This window comes from Anolis carolinensis, chromosome 2, assembly GCF_035594765.1.
Source record: "Anolis carolinensis isolate JA03-04 chromosome 2, rAnoCar3.1.pri, whole genome shotgun sequence".
Taxonomy (NCBI): domain Eukaryota; kingdom Metazoa; phylum Chordata; class Lepidosauria; order Squamata; family Dactyloidae; genus Anolis; species Anolis carolinensis.
In genome coordinates this window covers 61429622-61452200 of record NC_085842.1, presented here as the reverse complement: position 1 = coordinate 61452200, position 22579 = coordinate 61429622, and the positions used below count along the sequence as shown (strand labels likewise).

Sequence of the window (22579 nt, the reverse complement as noted above, 5' to 3'; positions counted from 1 at the left end):
AATTGGGGCTGAACATGCTTTCTGCAAGGGGATAGAGAAAAAGTTCTTTTCTGCTGCTCCTTCTCTGACCAGTGGATGGGGTCATTATTTATACACATAATAAAAGTGAAAATGTGTATGGGTGTATGTGGAGGAGGTATCCACTTACACAGACAGCCTTCCGCCTCCACAAACAGCTATAATTCCCACTGAGCAGGAGACACCAATGGCCCTCCCTCACCTGACATTGCAGGTTACAGTGAGTGCCATGAATATGTAGCCCAAACCCTGGCAGTGTTCTCCACAAACACCATCCTGCTCCCCATCCTACCAAAGGCTTTCATGTGGAGACAATTTCATCCTAGATGTTCTGCTTTTCCTCCAGAATGGATATCCCAAGGTTCCTTAATTTGCATGATCCTGCCCACTGCCTCCACCTTAACCCTTTCCTGTGGCACACAGTTAACACAGAAACTGACCAAGAACTGAACAAGAGGTTTGGGGAGAATTAACCATGATTTACAAGAGTTGTACTTGACCTACATCCAGAGAGCACTGTTAACCCAAACAACAATGGATCTGGACCAAACTTGCCATGGATTATGGGACTTGTAGTGCCTTCTGCAATACTGTGACCCACACCAACAATGGACTGGGAGTAAACTTGGCACAGAGAAGCCCCATGACCAACTGAACATACTGCAGGGGTTTGTAGGAAGTGACCTTGATTTTGGGAGTTCGCCCTCATCCAGAGAGCACTGAACCCAGGCAATGCCGGATCTGGACCAAACCCAAGATGGCTAGTTGTGCATATAGGCCTGGTTTAGGGAGGATTGACACAAAATTCTGGGAAGTGTAGTTCACCCACATTGTTATGTATTTTCTAATGGAAGCATTCATAACAAACAAAAGCCAAGACTGGCTTTTTTCTAATAAATACTGTTACTAATTAACTAAATGATATTACCTAACACCCCAAAACAACCAATGCCTTCTTCAAATAACCCAGGCACCACTGAGAACCCAAGCTAGTAGTATATAGCACAGAATCCTCTCCAAAAGGGCACGCCTATGCCTTGGTTCCCAGATGCCATTCATTAACAAATCTAACACTGTCAACCTTCACGATGAATCTTGTCTTTTCTGCCCACAATAGTGCCTCCTTGTAGTACAGCACTGATGACTAGCTGTTCTCAGGTGAGGGGATTTCTATTTCTTTCTGTCTTAGTGGTTTTGCGGAACAAGTAATGATTAAAGCTGGGTGTCAGGAAAGGAAGCAGTAGCACATGTCCCTTATAAAAAGGTTCAACAGTCTGGGGTGAATGAGTTTATTGCTCTTTCTCTCTCTCCACCAATACGTCAGGACCATAAAAAGAACTCAGACAGCAAATCAACAGTCAGAAAATGGCAATTGACTCATAAGATCTCAGTGTACAATTAATTATTTTTTTATTACTGATTTAAGGTGTCTCCAGGAAAGAGGCAGACTTCTTTAACACAGAAATAAGAAACCTGTGAATTTATTAATAACTGGAAATGAACATTTTATTTTTATCACAATCCCCCTATAAGGAACCAGCATCCTAAACCATTGAATAGGCTGTTTAAAAAGACATAAGAGTCGCTACAAAATACAAAGCACTAGTTACAAAATAACACACCTAAGTTAGCACACATACACATTCCATTCTCTATATACTGTAACATCGTTTCTTGTTGCATGACTTCAAGCAGTTACCAACTTATGGTGACCCCAAGGCCATTGTATCAAGAAGTTTTATTTGTAAAATCTATTCAGAGAAGGTTTGCTTTTTGCCTTGGTTGAGAGAATGTGACTTTCTGAAAGTTACCTAGTGGGTTACCATAGCTGAATGTGGCTTAAAACTTTGGTTTCTAGAGTTATTGTCTAGTTTCTAGATCTATTGATGGAACACAATGCTGGTTCTATCAACATCCTAGACCAATTCAAAAGTTGAATCCTATTCTTAGAAGAAAGTATACTAATCATTTGTTGTATATTCTAGAGTTTCAAACTACTTTACATTTATTGTCCCACTGTGCAGATAGCCATTAAAGCAGTTTGCAAACAGGGTCCAAGGGAGAAAGAGTGAGTGTCATGTGCTAGAGGGGTGAAGACAGACAAGATTATTACAAGCTCCACTCTAAGTGTGGGAAAGGGTTTAATCCAATCCAATCCAAAAGAACTGTGGTCATTTGGTGAGATTGCAATATATTCCAGCAGAAAAACTACTACCTTGAGGCAAATCAGCTTGTAAAAAGTGACCCCCCTCACCTCTACTCTCAAGCTGGGAAAAGGTCATTTTCAAAGGTGGCATCTTCCTTTGCTCTAAAATTAAAAGCCTATTAAATAATCTTAAAGGGGTGGTGATTAAATTCTCTTTCAATGAAAACCGTCAAAGCCAAGAATTGCTGTCACAGGGCATCATCTCTTGTGAGCTGAAGAATCACAGCCAAGTGTATGAAAGGGAATGAACACAGGCTCCTCTGTCCCCCCCTCGAAAGATAATCCTCTTTCAACTAAGAGAGAAGGAAGCAGTTGTGGTAAAAGCATAGGAAGAGTCCTAGGAGGCAGCACATTATCTCTTTCTTTCTCTCTCAACCACCCACGCACACCATACGCACAATTACTGAACATGTAATTCTAGTCGCTTTGGCAGCTACTATCTATTATTCATTATTCTTCCTGCTCCTTTCCTGACTCTCCAGATAATGCCCTGTCAAGTGTTCTGCAAAGGCGAGGGAGCCAAGTAGAAAGAGTAGCATTAGTGACTATGTGCATTTAGCTATTAGTTCGGAGTTATCAACACTCTTGTCTGGTCTGATCTGATCTCTTCCAAATCTCCAGTTGCTATGAAAGCTGAGAGAAAGCTCTGGCCAGCAATGGGATAGTTCAGGCATGGGCAAACTTCGGCCCTTCAGGTGTTTTGGATTTCAATTCCAACAATTCCTAACAGCCTACTGGATATTAGGAGTTGTGGGAGTTGAAGTCCAAAACACCTGGAGGGCCAAAGTTTGCCCATGCCTGGGATAGTTACTCTGATGTCTATCATGCAACTTCCAAATTGATCTTGTTGAAGCAAGATCAATTCATGTGTCTGTTTTGACATAACCTGCTCTATCTGTTATTCTTTTATTTCTAAAAAAAACCCCATACTTATATAATCTTTCACATCATAGATATATATATATAGGGGTTGATATAACAACAAACACTAACCTGATATTAACACATCAGTGAGGTGGAGAAGGCAGAATATTCAACTGAGGGTCCTATACTGCTTTGAACTGAATTATATGGCAGTGTAGACTCATATAATCCAGTCCAAAGAAGTTAACGTGGATTATCTGCATTGATAATCTGAATTATACAGCAGTATAGAAGGGGTCTGAAACTCCTTACCCACTTAAACACTAAAACGTGTACATATCCTTACAACCAATTTACACGAGCTTCTGATTTGCTGTCTGTATTTTCTGTAATTTCTAGATGTTCTAGTGAAAAGAATCAGAAGAATGTTTCAACACATCCTCAAGTACAATTTTGCCCTGTGAACTGGCCCTAAAAGAGTATTATAACTCAAATTTATTAAGCCATATGTTTTAAACCACATATGAAAACATCTGTTTGAGGCTGCTTATTTTTACTTTCTTCAAAAATCCCTTGCTGAAATTTTTGGCAACTCCCCCCCCCCCCCCAAAAAAAAATCCTACATTAAAGCATTGACAAAATACTTTTTGGTGATTACAATTCCCCAAATTGTCCAGTCAACATGACCCACTCACTTTGAGAAACTGAGAACTGTTGTCCCGAAAAAGAGAGGAACTATTCCAAGTTTGCATCAACCAACAGAGTAGAAAATTAAGCCCAATCAGAGGCAAATGAAATAACCAAGGAAGGACATTGCTTGTCCACTTATCCAGGACACCCCTTCCTTTTCTTCTTTGTCTTTTCTTTTGCTTCAAGCTTTAGGTCAAAAGTGGGCAGATATGGCCTGGCTGATGGAGTTGCAGTCCAGAAACCTCTGGAGGGCAACCATCTCTCATATCTGGTTTAGATAATGAACTTATTGGGGCAGGGGCCTGCCCTTCTGCCTGTTCTAAGAGGACACCAACATTGAAGAAACTATATAGATTAGAAGGAAAATGAGAACAGCAAGCTTGGTAAAGATGAAGAAGAGAAGAGTCAATTGTCAATTACAATACAATACATATCTGAAGAGAAGAGCAAACCCTATATTTAACTTTACTGGAGGGACAGCATAGGAGTGTAATAGATGACTTAGGGCCAGGGCCGGTTTAACCTATGAGGCTGGTTAAGCCACGGCCTCGGGCGCACGCCGCTAGGGGGCGCTGTCGACGCCTGGACAGCGCCCCGTAGTGCCGCCGCTGCCGCCGTGCCGCCCAGCAAAGCGCTGGGAGGCGGGGCCAGGGCACGCTGGGCAGGAGGAGGGGCACCGCCCTGACGGTGCCCTGCCTCCCGCCCAGTGCGCACAGCTCAGATCGGCCATGTCGCCCTAAATTGCTGGGCGCCTCCCGCCCAGAGTGCCCTGGCCCCGCCTCCCACGCTACTAGACCTGACCCCGCCTCCCACTCAGCATGGGAGGTGGGGCCAGGGCACGCTGGGTGGGAGGTGGGGCCAACCCTGGCCCCGCCTCCCGCGCTACTAGCCCTGACCCCGCCTCCCACGCTGCGTGGGAGGCGGGGCCAGGGGACGCTGGGCGGGAGGTGGGGCCAGGGTGCGGGAGGCGGGGCCCGCCAGCGCCGCAGGAGGCGGGGCCATGTGCCTCCCGTGACACATGGCCACGCCTCCTGCGGCGCCGGCGGGGGGGGCGCTTTTCCCCACCACCGCTTAATATTTTAAATTTTCTCCAGCCGGCCCTGCTTAGGGCCTTTCAACACAGTCATATAAGCGAGAATATCAAGGCAGATAATCCACAATATCTTCTTTGAACTGGATTATCTGAGTCCACACTGCCATATAATCCAGTTCAATGTGGATTTTATACAGCTGTGTGGAAGGGGCCATAGAGGGCCCACAAATACTTCTGGGATGGGAGGGAATATTTTTGGAGCACAGGTAAGTGAAGTCACTGGATTGTGCATCAACAAGGACTGAATCAAAGATAACACCAAAGCAAGACCCTAGTTCCAAGACAGTTCTGTAATATCCATTATGATTGCCCTTAGTTATTTTACTTAAAAAACAACAACAACCAACCACTGGTGTAATTCAAGAAAATTATTTTAATAATTTCAAAAGGGCATATAATTAAAAACCTGGTGCCAGCTTATTACTGGTCAGTGCCAATTAATATGAAATTCTTAACAAAATCAACACCTAGAAGTATGGAACGTAATGCCAATTTGAACCATGTGGAACCTCTAATCCTATGGAACGACTGGATTTTCCTTCATGCTGAAGAGCAGCACAAGGCTAATGCCAGAGGGAAATATTAACTCCAGCTCCGAGAAAGCTGTCAGGAGAATCAACAAGGCATTTAGTGTCATTCTGTCAAACAGATAAGGGGCAGCCTGACCCGCTTCTGCACCAGTTAAATAAATCAAATGGTGGAGGAAAGGGACTGACTGTGATGATTCTTGTTTAGTTTTAGAAAAGGAATATTAAATCTCAACATAAAGTGCTGGGGAAAAGGTCCCCCTTTTTTCTATTGGTTCTTTCATCTCCTGACACGGGCCCCTTCTACACTGCCATATAATCCAGTTCAAAGCAGATAATCTGGATTTTATATGGCAGTGTAGAAGCCTAGATTTTTTTTGTGTCAGGAGTGACTTGAGAAACTGCAAGTCGCTTCTAGCATGAAAGAATTGGCTATCTGCAAGGACATTGCCCAGGGGACATTCGGATGTTTGATGTTTACCATCCTGTGGGAGACTTCTCTCATGTACTTCTCGCATGGGAAGCTGGAACTGACAGATGGGAGCTCACCCCGCTCTCTGGATTCAAACAGCCAACCTTTTGGTCAGCAGTCCTGCAAGCACAAGAGTTTAACCCAGTGGTTCTCAACCTGTCGGTCCCCGGATGCTTTGGCCTTCAACTCCCAGAAATCATAACAGCTGGTAAACTGGCCGGGATTTCTAGGAGTTGTAGGCCAAAACACCTGGGGACCCACAGGTTGAGAACCACTGGTTTGACCCACTGCACCTAGAATGGGCCTGAAGCTCTTAAACTTTAAACCTGTCGCTGTAAGGGTGCCATTCCACTTTTTCTAGTTATTCAGATATTTCTTTTTACAGTTCCAGAATTGGTAATAGACATGTGGCAGCAAAGAATCTTGTGGTGCGTTAAAGACTAACCGTTTATTTATGCTACAGTCAAAAATGTTTATGCTAATTAAACCAGGTTAATTTTAAAGATGACATTGTTTGTATTTAGAATTATACTTTAAGAATAGCTCCTTATTTCATATATTCCTTGCCACTTTCTACACATCTTGCATTCAAGGCAATTCCAAAAATCAATTGAAAACAATATGCAAGAAACAGAGCAAATCACCAGAGATTAGTTAAGAAAAACATAGAGAAAAGCAAAGTTATCCATTAGAAAAAGAAATCTATAAAAGGGACTCAGCCTAGATTATTTTCTACCTGGCTTGTATCTAGTCAGACAGGTTTCTAATGCAGTGTTCTAATCCTATCTCCACTGAGAAGCTCTGTCTTGGAACAAAAATATGTGGGCTGAATAACTGCATGCCTTCATACTAAGTACATTTTCAAATAAGTGCACGTAAGATTGAGGTCTTACAGGTCACAACTACACTGTAGAATTACAGTAGTTTGAACCCATTATAACTACGTACTATGGCTCAATGCTGTGGAATAATTGGAGTTGTAGTTTTTGCAAGATCTTTAGCCTTCTCTGCCAAAGAGTGCTGCTGTCTCACCAAACTACAACTTCCCTGATTCCATAACACCGAACCATGGAAGTGGTGTCAAACTGCATGAATTCTACAGTGAAGATGCACCCACAAATGTTCATCCAGATGCAAATATACTAAGTTCAGCCAATCAATCCCTAAATATACAGAGCTGCAACTTCAAGAGAAATATAGTCAAAGAAAGTCATCTGAAGTCACACTTCCATAGTCAATATAGCAAAAAGAAAATTTATTGTCCACTCAAAACAAGATGGGTTTAGATGGTTTACTTGTCCCAGGCTGGCAGTACCTTAAGAAGACACATGGCAAAGCCCATTCTTTAGTAATGAAACACACTGGCGCAGACACACTACAGAAGGCTTCCTGTTCTTCCTACCTGAACGTAATCCAGGACCATCCCGGCTAGGACCATGCCCATGCCCGCCAGCATGTATGGCAGGAGCACCTGCAGGCCAATGGCGAGGGAAGATTCCTCCTGAAGCTTTGCCATCGCCACTTTGGCTTCAGCAGGCTGCTTTGGAGGACGGAGCAAAGGGCCATCCTCCGTCCCATGGCTGCCAAGTTTGCTCTCTTTCTGTTTACTCTTGCTCTTAGCTTTGTGTCTCGAACGCTCTCCATTGCGCGTCCGACCTTCTTTTCTTCGTTGCCGGGTCTCTTCACCTTTCATTTTGCTCCTTCCAATTCAAGATTTCTTTTTGGGTCAACAGTGAGATGGGCATTCAATTGAGGCAGGGGCTGGGGGGGGGGGGGGGGAGGTGGAGAGAGAGAGAGAGAGAAATAGAGAGATCATTAGAGAATATTTTTCATGGTGCATTCAGAACTTGGGAGCGTGAACATCCTGGTGTTATTCCCAATGTAACCTGATTTATCTTGGTAATTGAACATCCTGTTTCCTTGAGAATAATAATAATAATAATAATAACTTTATTCTTATATCCCACCCCATCTCCCTGAAGGGACTCAGAGCAGCTTACATGGGGACCAAGCCCAATAGAACAAGAATTAAAATACATCATAAAATACATTTACATTACAAGGCATAACCACATAAAAACATGTAAACCATCATTAAAAACATAACCTCAGCAACAACTGATACCAGTAGCGAGAAATTTTCATTTGTATACTTTTCATCAGAGAAATTCGTAAACACAGACAACACAACACCCAATCCATTCAGTTGGGGCCCCTTCTACACTGCCATATAATCCAGATTATCAAAGCAGATAATCCACATTATCATCTTTGAACTGGATCATCTGAGTCTACACTGCCATATAATCCAGTTCATAATCTGGATTTTATATGGTAGTGTAGAAGGGAGCTAAGTCTCAGGGCACATGACACTATTATACTGTTAAACTTAATTGGTTTCAACTGTCCATATCTCAAATTCAATCTGCTTAAGTTTCTTAAAGGAAAAGCTTTGTTGTTCTTGTGTGGCTTCAAGGTGTTTCTGATTTACAGCGATCCTAACATGAACCTCCAAAGGGGTTTTCTAGGCAATATTTGTTCTTAGCTTTTGTTTTCCTCTGAGGCTGAGAGAGTGTTACTTGCCCAAGGTAGTCTTCCATGGCCAAGCTGGTCTCTAGAATCATATCCCTATGCTCAAACCACTAACAAAGCTGGATCAAATGCGGGTACACCAGTTTTGTAAAGTTTACACATCAAATGCAACCAGCCAAAGATCAACCTGAATTCTCCATGCTACACTGTTACTCTACATACAACTGTACTTATCCAAAACTTTAGCATTGGTAGTAGCATTTATTTATTTGTGTAAGTAGATGGAAATGGGCAACAGTGTGGCCACTGGATCACATGTGGCCTTCTCAAAACTACTTTTTGGTCCTCCACACTATCAGATTCCTTGGATCACCCTTTTTCTGACCAAAAAGCAATTAATATTTCACATGGGTTGCAGAGTGCAGCATACACTGTTTATATATATGTGTGTGTGTGTGTGTGTGTGTGTGAACTAAGGTCAAGTCAGCATATGACAACCATATGAAAAATGGACCTCCAAATCAAATATATCTACTTTTCAAGGCCTTCTTCCAGGCCTTGGGGCAGGGATAATTTTGGGAGTCTATGTGGATGTACCACAGCTGCCCCTCTATGGTCCAGAAAGATCCTCTAAGGCTGGATATACACTGCCCTATAATCCATCTTGAGAAAGTGGATTAACTGCATTGAACTGGATTATATCTGTCTACATTGCCCTAAAATCCAGATCAATGCAGTTAATTCACATTCTAAAACTGGGTTATAGGGCCGTGCAGATGCAGTCTAAATTAGGGGTGGGAAGCCTGTGAGCAGATGCATTTCAGCTCCTTCTCCCATCACTGTCCCTCAACACAGGTCAGGTTTAGAAGTGCTGGGAACTGCAATGACAAGATGTCTGGCCTTGGCACATCTGTGCAATTTTTCCTGCTGGGCACACTTACCCTCCTCAAATATTTGACACAATATTGAAGGCTCACACTTTGTGTGGGTGTGTTTCCCAAGTCCTTTGTGGCGATATCTGATCTGGAAATCTGGCACACATTTCTGTGCCCTTTTGAGCGGCCTAATAATAGTCTGACACAGATTTCAAAACCTTCAGTAAGAAAAAGGAATGGGTAGATGATGTGATTCCTTCACACTTTTTGAGCATCTTTCATCATTCCTCCATTTTTTTGTTCCTTTGTTATAAAAACCTTTTCTCTTTTGAAGCAAATCCTTCCTGGTTTAGGAAGTCCTTTCTTAACCACACAAAAAGGCTTATTATAGATGTAAATGTGTGTCTAACTAGATAATGAATATAAACAGTGATAATCCTAATCTTCATCCATTTAGAGATTGTAAAAAGACTATGTATAAGGTAAAGGTTTTCCCCTGACATTAAGTCCAGTCGTGTCCGACTCTGGGGGATGGTGCTCATCTCCATTTCTAAGTCAAAGAGCTGGCGTTGTCCATAGACACTTCCAAGTTCATGTGGCTGGCATGACTACATAGTGCGCAGTTACCTTTCTGCTGGAGCAGTACCTATCTACTCACATTATTCAAACTGTTTTCAAACTGCTAGGTTGGCAGAAGCTGGGGTAACAGCGGGAGCTCACCCCGCACCCGGATTCAAACTGCCGCTCTTTCAGTCAGGAAGTTCAGCAGCTCAGCAGTTTAACCTGCTGTGCTATTGGGGGCTCCGGCCCATACAGATAGATAGATGGATATACACATATAAACACACACACATACAGGGTATCCCAAAAGCTGCCATACACTGGGAAATTGTAGCCAAATGTAGCTTCATTTACATAATATTCATAACAAAATGTTTACAAAATAATTTCTACGTGTTGTATATCTGAAAACATAAAAATATAAATCAATATAAATACAAAATATAATATACATATATAAAATATGAGTTTGTTAATTTTTCTTATGTACAGAGACTTTTGGGACACCTTGTGCATGTGTGAGTGTATATATATATATATATATATATATACACACATACACACAATATAAGATTACTATATATCTATAGTCTGTACAATATACTATCTCTCTCTCTCTCTCTCTCTCTCTATATATATATATATATACATAGTATATATCTATATACAAACGATATATACAGATAGATTATGTAGATATATATATAAATGTTTGTATGCTGGCTTTTTGCAATCTCTAATAATAATAATAATAATAATAATAATAATAATAATAATAATAATAAAAATCACGATCTCCCAACTGCAAAAGGCCACCCTACTGGGATCTGCACACATCATCCGAAAATACATCACACAGTCATAGACGTTTGGGAAGTGTTTGACTTGTGATTTTGTGATACGAAATCCAGCATATCTATCTTGTTTGCTGTGTCATAATAAAATAATAATAATAAATTCCTACAGGAAATCATTACTATATATCTATAGTCTGGACTATATACTCTCTCTCCATATATATATATATATACACTCATAGTATAATATATACACACAAACAGTATATACAGATAGATTATATAGACATAGATATAAATGTGTGTGTTGTGTTGGCTTTTTGCAGTCCTAAATATATCATACAGGAAAGCAAAACCACTCCTTCTTTATTATGATCACGAAAAGAGAAGAAGAGGACACAAAACGGAGTGAATAAAATAACGGAACATCTATTATCCTAGTAGGGAGCGCACTGGCAGCTGTCTATCTAAAGCCGCAAGCAGAAAGGGAGGGGGGGGGGGAGAACGGGACTCGCAATCCCGCGGCACTCACCCGGCTCCTTTGTCTTTCCCCGCCACGATCTATCGCCCCCTGGGATCCAAACCCGGCATCGCGCACCTCTGGCGGGGCCATGCAAAGCCCGGCGAGCCGGATGCAAATGACGGGGGCGTGGCCTCCTCGCCTACACCTGGAACGGGCCGCTTCCAAGTCCCCCCACCCCCGGTTGCCAGAAATGGTTCCGCCCCTTTAACGGAGCTCTACGAGCGGAAAGGGAAGCGCCCCCTCGACGCGTAACAAGGGGGGGGGGTGAGAAGGGAAAGCCCACGCTGAATAGGCGAAGCGGGCAGGGCGAGAGGCACAGCCAGAGAGGGGGCGTGGCTAAACACAATCCAATCCCTTCGTTTGTTTGCTATAACACAGCCAGCGTGGCATAGTGGTTTCAGTGTTAGTCTAACATTCTGTAGGTCGCAGGTTCGAATCCGCAGAAGGACATAGAAACCCATTTCCCTTAAGCGAGTTACATATACGCTCTACTTCTGAACAAGAAAACACTTTTGAAAGCACACAGCAACAGTAGAGCCTGGGGAAGGTTTGTACTTGGAGATTCTAGGTCCCATAATCTCCCAGTTATAGTGCTATGATCTCACTGTCATAGTAATATCCTGGATTTTTTTCCCCTTTTTATTGTTTTGTTGTATGCCTTCTGGTCGTTTTTGACTTGTAGGGACCCGAAGGCAAACTCATTGAATGTTTGGTGTTGGCATTGAATGTTTCCCACCATGTTTTATATTGACCTGAGTCTCTTCGGGGAGATAGGGCGAGTTATAAATAAGTATTATTTTTATCTTAGGAGCCTCCGGTGGTTGAATTCACAGGGTAAATGAAGCGGTGCGTTTCTGCATGCTGTGAGCATTTTTAAATTGTGTTATCAAAACAAGATCAAGCAGCATCTTTAAACAACCCTGAAGAATCCCTTTCCCCAATTCATTGCTGTAAACAGTTGTCACATTGCTGTTTTATTATTATTTTGCCTTTTAACTTCAAGTTGGATGCTTCGAGAGACTCTTAGCTATACAGCAGGGTAGACATTTTCAGGCTAAGTAATAAATGCCAAGCCAGAGATACAAGGAGGCTGGTGCTGTAAACAGGGAGGGAAGCCTGCCGTGAAAGGAGGGAGTGTTTGAAAATTGCTTTTGTGGTATACTTTGTTTACAGTGAAAATGAGAGGAAGCGCAGGCTGGAGAAAAGCTCCTTAATGATGGATAACTAGATGCCCTTTGGCAATGAATACAGGTAGCGAATGATGTGGAAAGAGAATGTGTGGCTCCTCCAGGAAAGCATAGGGTGCTCCAAGGTCATCCAGGAGGGATTTGAACCTGGGTCTTTCTCAGCTCTAGGCCTGACCTCTAGACCACATTGGCTTTTACAAGTAAGATCTATCAAAGCCTTAATAACTCCCTGTCTAATACGCCTGTGGGCAGGCACCTTATGGCTTCTTAGTTATGAAAGAAAACTACATTTCACATGTTTGTAGGCTGAGTTGGCTTTATGTTTACATCACAAAAACCAGGAAAATTGAATGTTTAGCTTGCAAACCAGTTCCAGAACAAAAAGTATATGGTTATATGTATTTCCTAAACATCTGGCACTATGTCAGCCTGTTGAATCTGAATATGGAAAATAAAGGACCAGATAAAAAGGAAGAATCAATGAAAGCTACTCATTGTGTTCCATTCCTGATCTGTAGCCTGCAGTTTTTGAGTTTGGGTTGCTGACCTGAAAGCTGCCAGGTTCAAATCCCACCCGGGGAGAGCGCAGATGAGCTCCCTCTATCAGCTCCAGCTCCATGCGAGGACATGAGAGAAGCCTCCCACAAAGATGGTAAAAACATCAAAACATCCGGGCGTCCTCTGGGCAACGTCCTTGCAGACGGCCAATTCTCTCACTCCAGAAGCAACTCAAGTTGCTCCTGACATGAAAAAAAAGTTTGGGATGGTTTGACTGTAAAAGATGTCTAGCATAGTTAAAATGAAATATAGGGTAGGTGTGATATTTATAAATACATTATTTAATAAACTCCATCAGAAAATAAATAGGGACATAGGGCAAAATGAGCACAGCTCACTGAGATCAACAGCATGGCCAGAGGTGGAAGACTAGAAAGATTTGGTGGCTGGTTTGGTCAATTTTCTCCAATGCTGCTACAGCTCTACTCAATGGAAAGAATAATATATGAACAAGATGGTCTATGGCCATGGGACACTGTGTGAAGGACAGTTTCAAAAAACTGAGTACTGTATATCCATCGTGATTAACAGTTTTATCAGTTTTGGTCAGTGTTGTGTTAGCATTCATAAAATCATAGAGTTGGAAGAGATCACATAGGCCATCTAGTCCAACCCCCTGCTATGCAGGAAAAGCACAATCAGAATACCCTCGACAGATGGCCATCCAGCCTCTGTTTAAAAGCCTCCAAGGAAGGAGCTTCCACCACACCCTGAGGCAAAGAGTTCCTGCTTACCAACATGGTGCATCTATGACCTATCTACACTGCCATATAATGCAGTTTCAAGATTGCCCAATGTGTTTCCATGGCCAAGCAGGGATTCAAACTCTGTTCTCCAGACTCACAGCCCAACTCTCAAATCACTATACCATAATATCTCTACATTGAAAAACACAGATTTTTTTAAAAAAACATATTCTAGTACTACTTTACAATGCTTTAGGCAAACACATTTCTGCTAAATTAAGCAGCACCTTTGGGAGCTATTTTGGCAATTTGATGATATTTTCACATTCTGATTGGAAGCCAATACATAATAATTTGCCAAATGTAGAATTTAAATGTCTCATCTGGGAGGGAAAATCCTGGCACAACATTAGTTTGTGATCTGTATTTATGAAATGAGATAGATAGATAGATAGATAGATAGATATTCTGAAATACAATAGTCTTTCTTTAAAAAATATCATTCATGCTTAATTCCTGGTGCATTTGGCTTTGGACTGAGAGAGTGGAGATTCCAATGAAACCCAGTACTGTGGACCTTACGGGATTAATAAACTCAAGAGTAATGGATTTAATAAGTCTGATGTGGTGAAACTTCATCATTTCTGAATTGAGAACATCATGTTCCATGTGTGCTAGCCCAGAATTTATAGGCTTTAGAAAACAAAATTAATGTACCAAGAAGGAAGGCAGAAAGTATGTGTGTGTGTTTTGGTTTAAAAGAGCCTGTTTGACCACACACTGAACTCCCAGTTCATTAATAGCTTCTGTTCTGCAACTTATATTTAATGATCTATTAGAAATATTGGATATGTCTGATAAGCTATTTCTTTTCTATAGTGCTGTGTGTCCAACTCATTCATTTATGTGATTCCTGTAACCGATTGCAGTTCTTCCCTGCAGAAGAACTGCAAAATCAGAATACATTTTGCATCTAATACATCTTTGGGACAAAGGCTATGATCACCAAGTCACCTCAGTAGTAGTAATGATGAAGCTCCTTTCGGCTGTCACGTCATGGTGTATTTGTGTGTCCCCTGTCAACTTATGATGACTTTATGGATTTCACAGGGTTTTAAGGCAAGGAATGTTCAGGAGCAGTTTTGCCAGTTCCTTCCTCTGAAATATAGCTTACAGCACTTGGTATTTGTTGGCGGTCTCTTGGAAACCAAGTACTGACCATGCTTGGGTTCCAAGATCAATAGAATCCATTGCCTGTTCCAGGAACAGTCATTAACACTACAATTAGTTCAAAACATAGTAGCTTGGGAGTGCCCCTGGATGCATCTTGTTAGCTCAGATAGATACAATGGCCAGAAGTGCTTGCTACCAGCTTTAGCTGATACTCCAGCGGTGTCCCTTCCTAGAACTGGAGGAACAAGCTGTTAACCTCAAGGCTGGACTTCTGCAATACACTTTACATTGGGCTATCTCTGTACCAAAGACTTCATCACATTAAGCTGGAGAAAGCAAGGGAAAGGATGGAGTTTCATGGGGTTCTGTCTTTAAAGAAGACAAAGAATTTACTCACTCCCATCAGATTAAAATTGCCTCCTCCAGCTTCTAACTCAACTATCCGTTTTGTTTCAATCACATGGGCAGGTGATGACTTCTCCCATTTAAAGATACCAATACACTTTTTAAAACAAGCATCCTTTAAAGCACCCCTGTCTTCAAACCTCTTAGACTGAAACAGAAGCACCTTTCTTAAGGTAGCACCAGGGTCGTTTGCACTCAAGACCCTTGGCTGAAACAGAGGCACCTTTCTTAAAGTGGCACTTTCCCTGGGGTCATTTGCACTGAGATTTCCACCCATTGTCCCTCCAAGATTTCACTATCTTTTGAAGGAAAAAAAAAAAAAGCATCGCACCTGATGGTAGAAAGTGGCTTTAAATTAACCCTTTCCCCAAGCCTCTGCATTGGCAATCTAGGGAAATGGCCATTCCGGCTCCTCCCACACACACATCGTTTTATTTATAAGCGAGCAATAACAGCAGGCAACAGTGATTAATATCACACTTGGAAACTGGCCATTTGGTTTGTCCCTAAAAGTAAGTCACTTGCCAATCAACTCAAGAATCATTGGAAAAACCAACACTTTAGAAATGCCAAATATCTTACTTCCACAGTTGAAACTTGCATCGTGTGAAGCAATTTCCTAAAAGTGTAGAAACATTGATTTTATTGGGGTTGTTGTATGTCTTTCGGGCTGTGTGGCCATGTTCCAGAAGCATTCTGGAACATGGCCACACAGCCCGAAAGACATACAACAACCCTGTGATCCCGGCCATGAAAGCCTTCGACAACACATTGATTTTATTGAGTGTGATGAAGTCACAAATTCAGAAACTTGATTTAGTTCAAAACACGGCAGCCAGAGTAGTTACAAGGACATCTAGGAGTGAGCATATCACACCCACACTAAAGTTACTCCACTGGTTGCCAATTAGTTTCTGGGCAAAGTACAAAGTGTTGGTTTTGATATTTAAAGCTCTACATGGTTTGGGTCCACTTGACCAACAGGATTGCCTTCTCCCATGGCCCCTTTGGACACTGAGGTCCTTTGAGGGACAGTTACTCAAACCATCCAGAATCCAACTGACAACCATCACCTAGATGACCTTTTCATCGGCCGCCCCAAGACTGTCGAACAACCTGCCAGAAGAGTTCCAACAGCTAAATGAACTGTCAACATTCAAGATACAATTAAAGGTCTGTTTCTTTAGGCAGGCCTAACCAGTCAATTTTTAAATGTGAATTTTAAATTTACATTGTATTGTTATTGATGCCAGTCTTTGTTCTGTGTAATGTGTGCATTTGGATATGATTATATTTTATCTCTTTGTTTTCACCATGTTAGACCCTGCCTTAAGCCATTATGGGTGGGGATGGGGGTGGTGGTAACAAATTCAATTTGTTGTTGTTGTTGTTGTTGTTGTTGTTATTATTTAAATTACTTTAGGCTGCCGTATTGTTAGAAAGAATTCAATAGTTTCCCAGAACAAAAGACATCTATGCATGAAGTGTGGTTGACCAAGAAGCAATTTAATCAGGGTTGACTCTGTGTCAAGGGAACATTTAGCAAAGTACTTTCTGTGGACCTTCTTATGTTGGTGGCCACTGGACCATGGGTAAAACATGGAAATGACACTTTCTCTTTTTTAGGCTACAGTTACCAGAATCTCTTGGCCATCATTGTTAACAGGAGGAACATTTCTTGACTTGGCTCTCAAAGGAGCCAATCAATTGTGTAGTGGCATATAAATGGAAAAGTCCTGTGAAGTAATGAAAAAGGAACTATTGCTTCTTAAATCGTGAAAATTATCTTCCATTCATCACAGAGTAGTCATAAAAGCACATTAAGGTTCAATGAAGCTTCTAGGTAAAGAGCCAGTATGGAATACTGAACAGTTCCTAACACAGGAAGCTGGAGGATATCAAACAAACACTAAAACAAAGAAAAAGATTAAATGCAGACTAAAAGTCAACCCTATAAATCAGGTTTGGGCAATTGTGAAAAGCAAAGAGGTTGTCTTAGCCCCTATGAAAGACCTGAAGGTCTGCACTGCTCTAATATTTGAAAAAAAATTGCTCTGCTCTAGGAGGCAGCATTTTGGGCTAAAGTTGTTTTTGAATCTAGGTGGCTTAGATCTAGAAATCCCTAGAGAACATTGCCTCAGATAAAAAATATAGGAATGTTTTATATTCAGTTCATGGTTTTTTGTGCCCTTGACCCAGGGGAACATGAAGTGCTGACTGCAATATACGTACGAGCATGCAGTGGTATTAATAGAGGCAGTCCCTGAGTTACAAACATCTAAATTACAAATGACTCATAGTTAAGAATGGGTGAGAGATAACAGGAAGTGAGAGAAATCTACCCCTCGGAAGTCAAATTTACTCTTGGACGAGGGAAAAGGGGTCTCCACTGAAGCTTTATAATCAATCCTTGATTCCACAACCAGCCACAGGGGTGCTAACCTTTCTCTATGCTATCTGAAGCATGTATGTGCATATATATGTATGTGTATGTATATATATCTGGAGTTACACTTAAAAATATACCTGCCTCGACTAATATTCAAAACAACTTAATAACAAACCTACAGAACATATCTTGTTCATAACTTGAAAACCATCTTTATAAGCCAGTAAAATAGATGTAAGATTGCATTTTAAACATACAGTAGAGTCTCACTTATCCAAGCTAAACGGGCCGGCAGAAGCTTGGATAAGCGAATATCTTGGATAATAAGGAGGGATTAAGGAAAAAAGCCTATTAAACATCAAATTAAGTTATTATTTTACAAATTAAGCACCAAAACATCATGTTTTACAACAAATTTGACAGAAAAAGCAGTTCAATACGCAGTAATGTTATGTTGTAATTACTGTATTTATAAATTTAGCAGCAAAATATCATGGTACAGTAGAGTCTCACTTATCCAACACTCGCTTATCCAACATTCTGAATTATCCAACACATTTTTGTAGTCAATGTTTTCAATATATCGTGATATTTTGGTGCTAAATTCATAAATACAGCGATTACTACATAGCATTACTGCGTATTGAACTACTTTTTCTGTCAAATTTGTTGTATAACATGATGTTTTGGTGCTTAATTTGTAAAATCATAACCTAATTTGATGTTTAATAGGCTTTTCCTTAATGCCTCCTTATTATCCAACATATTCGCTTATCCAACATTCTGCCGGCCCGTTTATGTTGGATAAGTGAGACTCTACTGTATATTGAAAACATTGACTACAAAAATGGCTTGGATAATCCAGAAACTTGGATAAGCAAGGCTTGGATAAGTGAGACTCTACGGTATTGATAATATTGTGAATAGTTTGTGTTAATCTTTCTACATATCACATCCCCACTTGACTACTATCATGGTTCCCCAGTCTCTTTTTACCTTAACCTACCAACACTGCAGGTTTTAGGGTGCCACCCATTCTCATTTCATAAAGCAAACTTTTATCCCTCATCCATTCCCAAATTGTATTGCATCTTCTGTCATTCCAGAGCTTACCACAAGTTCTCATTTCCCCTTATTTTAAAAGGGGCCAATCTATGACCTGTTGGTATCTGAGAATTTCCAAGAATGCAAGACATGGTTGTAAACAATGAGCATACATGTGGTCCTGATTTATACCATAATAAAAATAGTTACCAGTCCTGCACACCAGAAAGCCGGAGAAATGCGGCTTTCAAAACATCCAATCCCATTTTCAATCTTTCCATCTTTTCATGGCATGTTTCCCTGTTTGTTGCACCTCTGCAACCCTTACATTTCTACCTTGTCATTTTAAAAAAAGTTATTTTGAAAGTATCTACCCTCTTTAACAGCTGAAGATTCTCAGAACACCCAACAAGTTAATAAACTAGGAATAAAGTATTATCACAGATAAGAAGCCCACATTCCTGGCAAATGTTATTGCCAAAACTGAACAAAATCTCATGCTTAGAATCTCTTTTCAAAGTAAGCCATAAGTAGGTGACACCTTAAAGATCTGAAGTAATAGATGTACATGAACAAAGTTCCATGCTGTGCCTGACAGTGCATCTATATTGTGAAATTAATGCAATTTGACATCATTTTAACTGCCATTGCTCAATGCTATGGAATCAAAGGTGTTGTAGTTGAATGAGGCACCACACTTTTTGGCAGAGAAACTTGAAGACCTTGTCAAACTACAACTGCCATGATTATACCAGTAGAGAGCCACATGTGGTAGTTTGCCCAGAACTCATTGGAGGAATGGTGAGGTATAGATGCTATCAAAAGTACATACCTCTGAACAGGCACGTAGCCGGAGGGTGGTCCATGAGAAGGCCTTACATTTATTATTTAAACTGTTATGTTTATTCATATCATGATCTGATCACCATGCTCAATATATCCCATATGCATGGGGGTATTGGGATAACGATACAAAAGGTTTGCTAGGGTGGATCCTCTCTCTTGCAGACTCAGCCCCCCCCCTCCCGAACTAAAATCCCCCCCCCCACCCCAATCAAAATCCTGGCTACAGACCTGCCTTGAAGATGCCAGCCACAGATGAAGGTGAAACATCAGGAGAGAATGCTACTGGTATTTGGCTATACAGTCCAAAAAACACACAGCAACCCAAAAACACATAGCTTGACTTGGTGTGAAGTGCTAGTTCGCTTTTGTTTACTTAACTGTAGTATCTCTTGCACACACAAAATTTTGCCTTTCCAGAATGTTGAGTATTTTGTGTGGTAATTGTGCCAGATAGAGCTATTTCAATTCCAAGTTGTTAGAAAGCAACATTTTGAAAAAGAGGGGAGTTCAGTATTTCTGCAAGCCAATATATATTCTCCTTTCTTTCCCTCCCTTCCTTATGTCACCAACAGTCTGCTCCCTATTGGCATCCCAATAGGAGTTGGAGTAAATATTTATGGGAAATATTTATCGTTGTGTGTGTTTGTCTTATTAGTAACCAATGTATGCTTTGAACTTCTCTCACTTGGAATTATTTCCTCATTTGTGTTGTGAAAATAAGTTTAGTGTTTGTCAGTCTTGGCTTCTACATGACCATGACAGCTATTTTTAGATGGTGAGTCAATTTCTTAATATATAATTGCTTGTTTTAAAATTGGAGCGTTCGTCCATTTGACATAATACTACCCTTCCTTTATTGATGACACCAATGCTGTATGATTATGTTATTTCACATTTTCAGCTACATGGCACCGTCTATTTATCATATACTGGACATAATTGTAAGAATTTCTGATTGACCTTTTTTTTTTCATGAAGACGACCAGTGTGGATGCAATGAATTTTCTACCAACTATACATTGCTATCTGTTGCACATACGTTTTTTGTATTGTCTAATTTCCATGTACTAAGCTATTTGTAATCATTTTTATGAGTTCAAAATTTGATGCATGATTTTATAGCATTTAAAATGTTTGTGTTCTCTACACGTATCTCAAGTATTGTAGTGGGATTTACAACAGAGATGATAGCTCATAAATCCATGATGGGAACTAATCCTTTCAAAACAAAAAAAAAACCATGGATTTGACATGAATCCTCCTCAGTTAAATGTAGAAGAGAATTTATACTTTGCTAAAGAATGAATTGACATGGAAGAAGACAGTTCAGCAACTTTGAAGGAAATGTTTATAAGGACAAAAAAGCAGAAAGTCTTTAGGGTTGATCTTTACCATTAATGGCAGGGGGTTGGACTGAATGGCCTTTGTAGTCCCTTCCAACTAGTGTGCAAAACTAGTTGGAGAGATCAGTGTGGGAAATGATATTATAATACTGTCCATGTGTATTGATTTGTAGCACTTAATCCAAGGACTGTTAATGTGGTTGCCATTAGAAAGATTAACTGCTTTGGTTATTTAATCCTTTTCAAACAATTATTGGATTTTAAAACTATTTTAAAGAGAAACCTGGTGTATTTAAATGATATTTGTTTGTTATATTTAATGTGGGTTTAGAGGCAATGAATGAATGAATGGACAGATAATATCAGGCTTGGTATTGTTTATGCTTCAGAATGGAGCATCTCTCCAACTGGAGCTTTGGCTCATCCAGTTCAAAATCCAACTTTGTTTGGGAAATATTTGGAGGCTCAAGAGTTTCCACATCTAAAACAGTTGTTCCTGACCATGTATTAAAATAAGAAATGAGTAAATTACATCTTTGTTGCCCTGGATAAATAAAAATATTAGTTTATCCACAATATTCTGGGGAAAAATGAGGATTCTGGGGTCAAGATGTAAAAGTCATGCTTCCCAAAATAACTGTGCCACTAAACTCATTTAAATATGTGTGCATATATAGTAGGTGGGGTGTCTATATCTATACATAAAAAAACCCTAAATATGTAGAGTTTATTAAATTACAGTAATTTTATTGTAATCAAATTAGGGCACATTGTAAGTATATCCAAAGAGTACTCAAAGAGTAAAATAATATTCAGTAAATGTTAAAATTCTTTCTATATATAAATTGAAGAAAATCCTCATACACCTGACCCTAAAATGTAGTCTCAATACAACCTACATGATAGATATTTTAAAACCCAGAATTTTAGACTCTGAAACATTTTTGCACAAGGAAATATACAGCATGGAGATTACTGAATGGAGATAATATTTAGAATCAGAAGCACACATTGAAATCATAAGTAAATATGAAGCTAAAACATTCCTTGATTAGAAAAGGAGCATATTTTCTCTATTACTTATTTCTTTGTAATCACATATATATCCCTAACTAGTACAGCACAATGAAACTTATATAAACAGAAGAAACATTTTGCCAGCCAAATACCTCCTCAATGAATTGGAATCATGATGTTTATGTACTTTGAACATTTTCAGATTGAGAATTGTTACCTTTGCACTCTAAAAGAAGCCCATTTCAGGAAACAGGGTTGCTAGGTGAAAAGGTCCTTAAACTTGTCTTAAACAGTCCCAGAAGATTAAGGCTGGAACTCTGCAGCCCCCAAAGAGTTGCAAGATCTTGCAAGTGACAGTTGCTAAACCCTACAGCTGTTGCGCTCCGGAGCTTGCATCATTTCAGGGTGTCATTTTTAAACCAGCCAGGCTTAAATTTCCGCTTGTTCGGCATGATTATGTACCTCTGTATTTTCACAAGTGATGCTTCCCATTGCACGGGCCGTGGTAAGAGAAGGTCCCCCGCCCTCTCTCTGAGAAGTCACTGGATCCCCAGTAGTTACATGGAGTTCCATCTTGCTTACAGGAGTGGTTACGGGGAAAGGCTTAGGCAGGATCGCTGAGTGGAGGTAGTGAACCGGGCTGTTAAAAATAGCAGCCTTAGCTAGACACATTTAGCCTGGATATCTCCTATGTGATCACTTTTCAATTACAGCCAAACATCAAGAAATCATCTGAGAAGTAACTTGGGAAATATCCCAAGGGAAAGAGAGAG

The 22579-nt window shown here is 40.5% G+C and overlaps 1 protein-coding gene across 2 annotated transcripts in view; it reads right to left on the bottom strand.

Moving 5' to 3' along the window:
* Nucleotides 1-22208, bottom strand: part of slc41a3 (solute carrier family 41 member 3) — a 58367-nt gene extending 36159 nt beyond the window's left edge. The window contains exons 1-2 of one of the 2 annotated variants that reach the window (XM_062969801.1): nucleotides 22024-22208; nucleotides 7273-7631 (exon numbers count right to left, since the gene is read on the bottom strand). In XM_062969801.1, coding sequence (XP_062825871.1) covers nucleotides 7273-7563 — 291 coding nt within the window. In that variant the 5' untranslated portion in view covers nucleotides 7564-7631; nucleotides 22024-22208. Of the gene's footprint in view, nucleotides 1-7272; nucleotides 7632-11167; nucleotides 11396-22023 lie in introns of those variants that run through there. The other variant, XM_062969800.1, reaches the window with a different exon arrangement.
* Nucleotides 22209-22579: the final 371 nt, after the last annotated feature.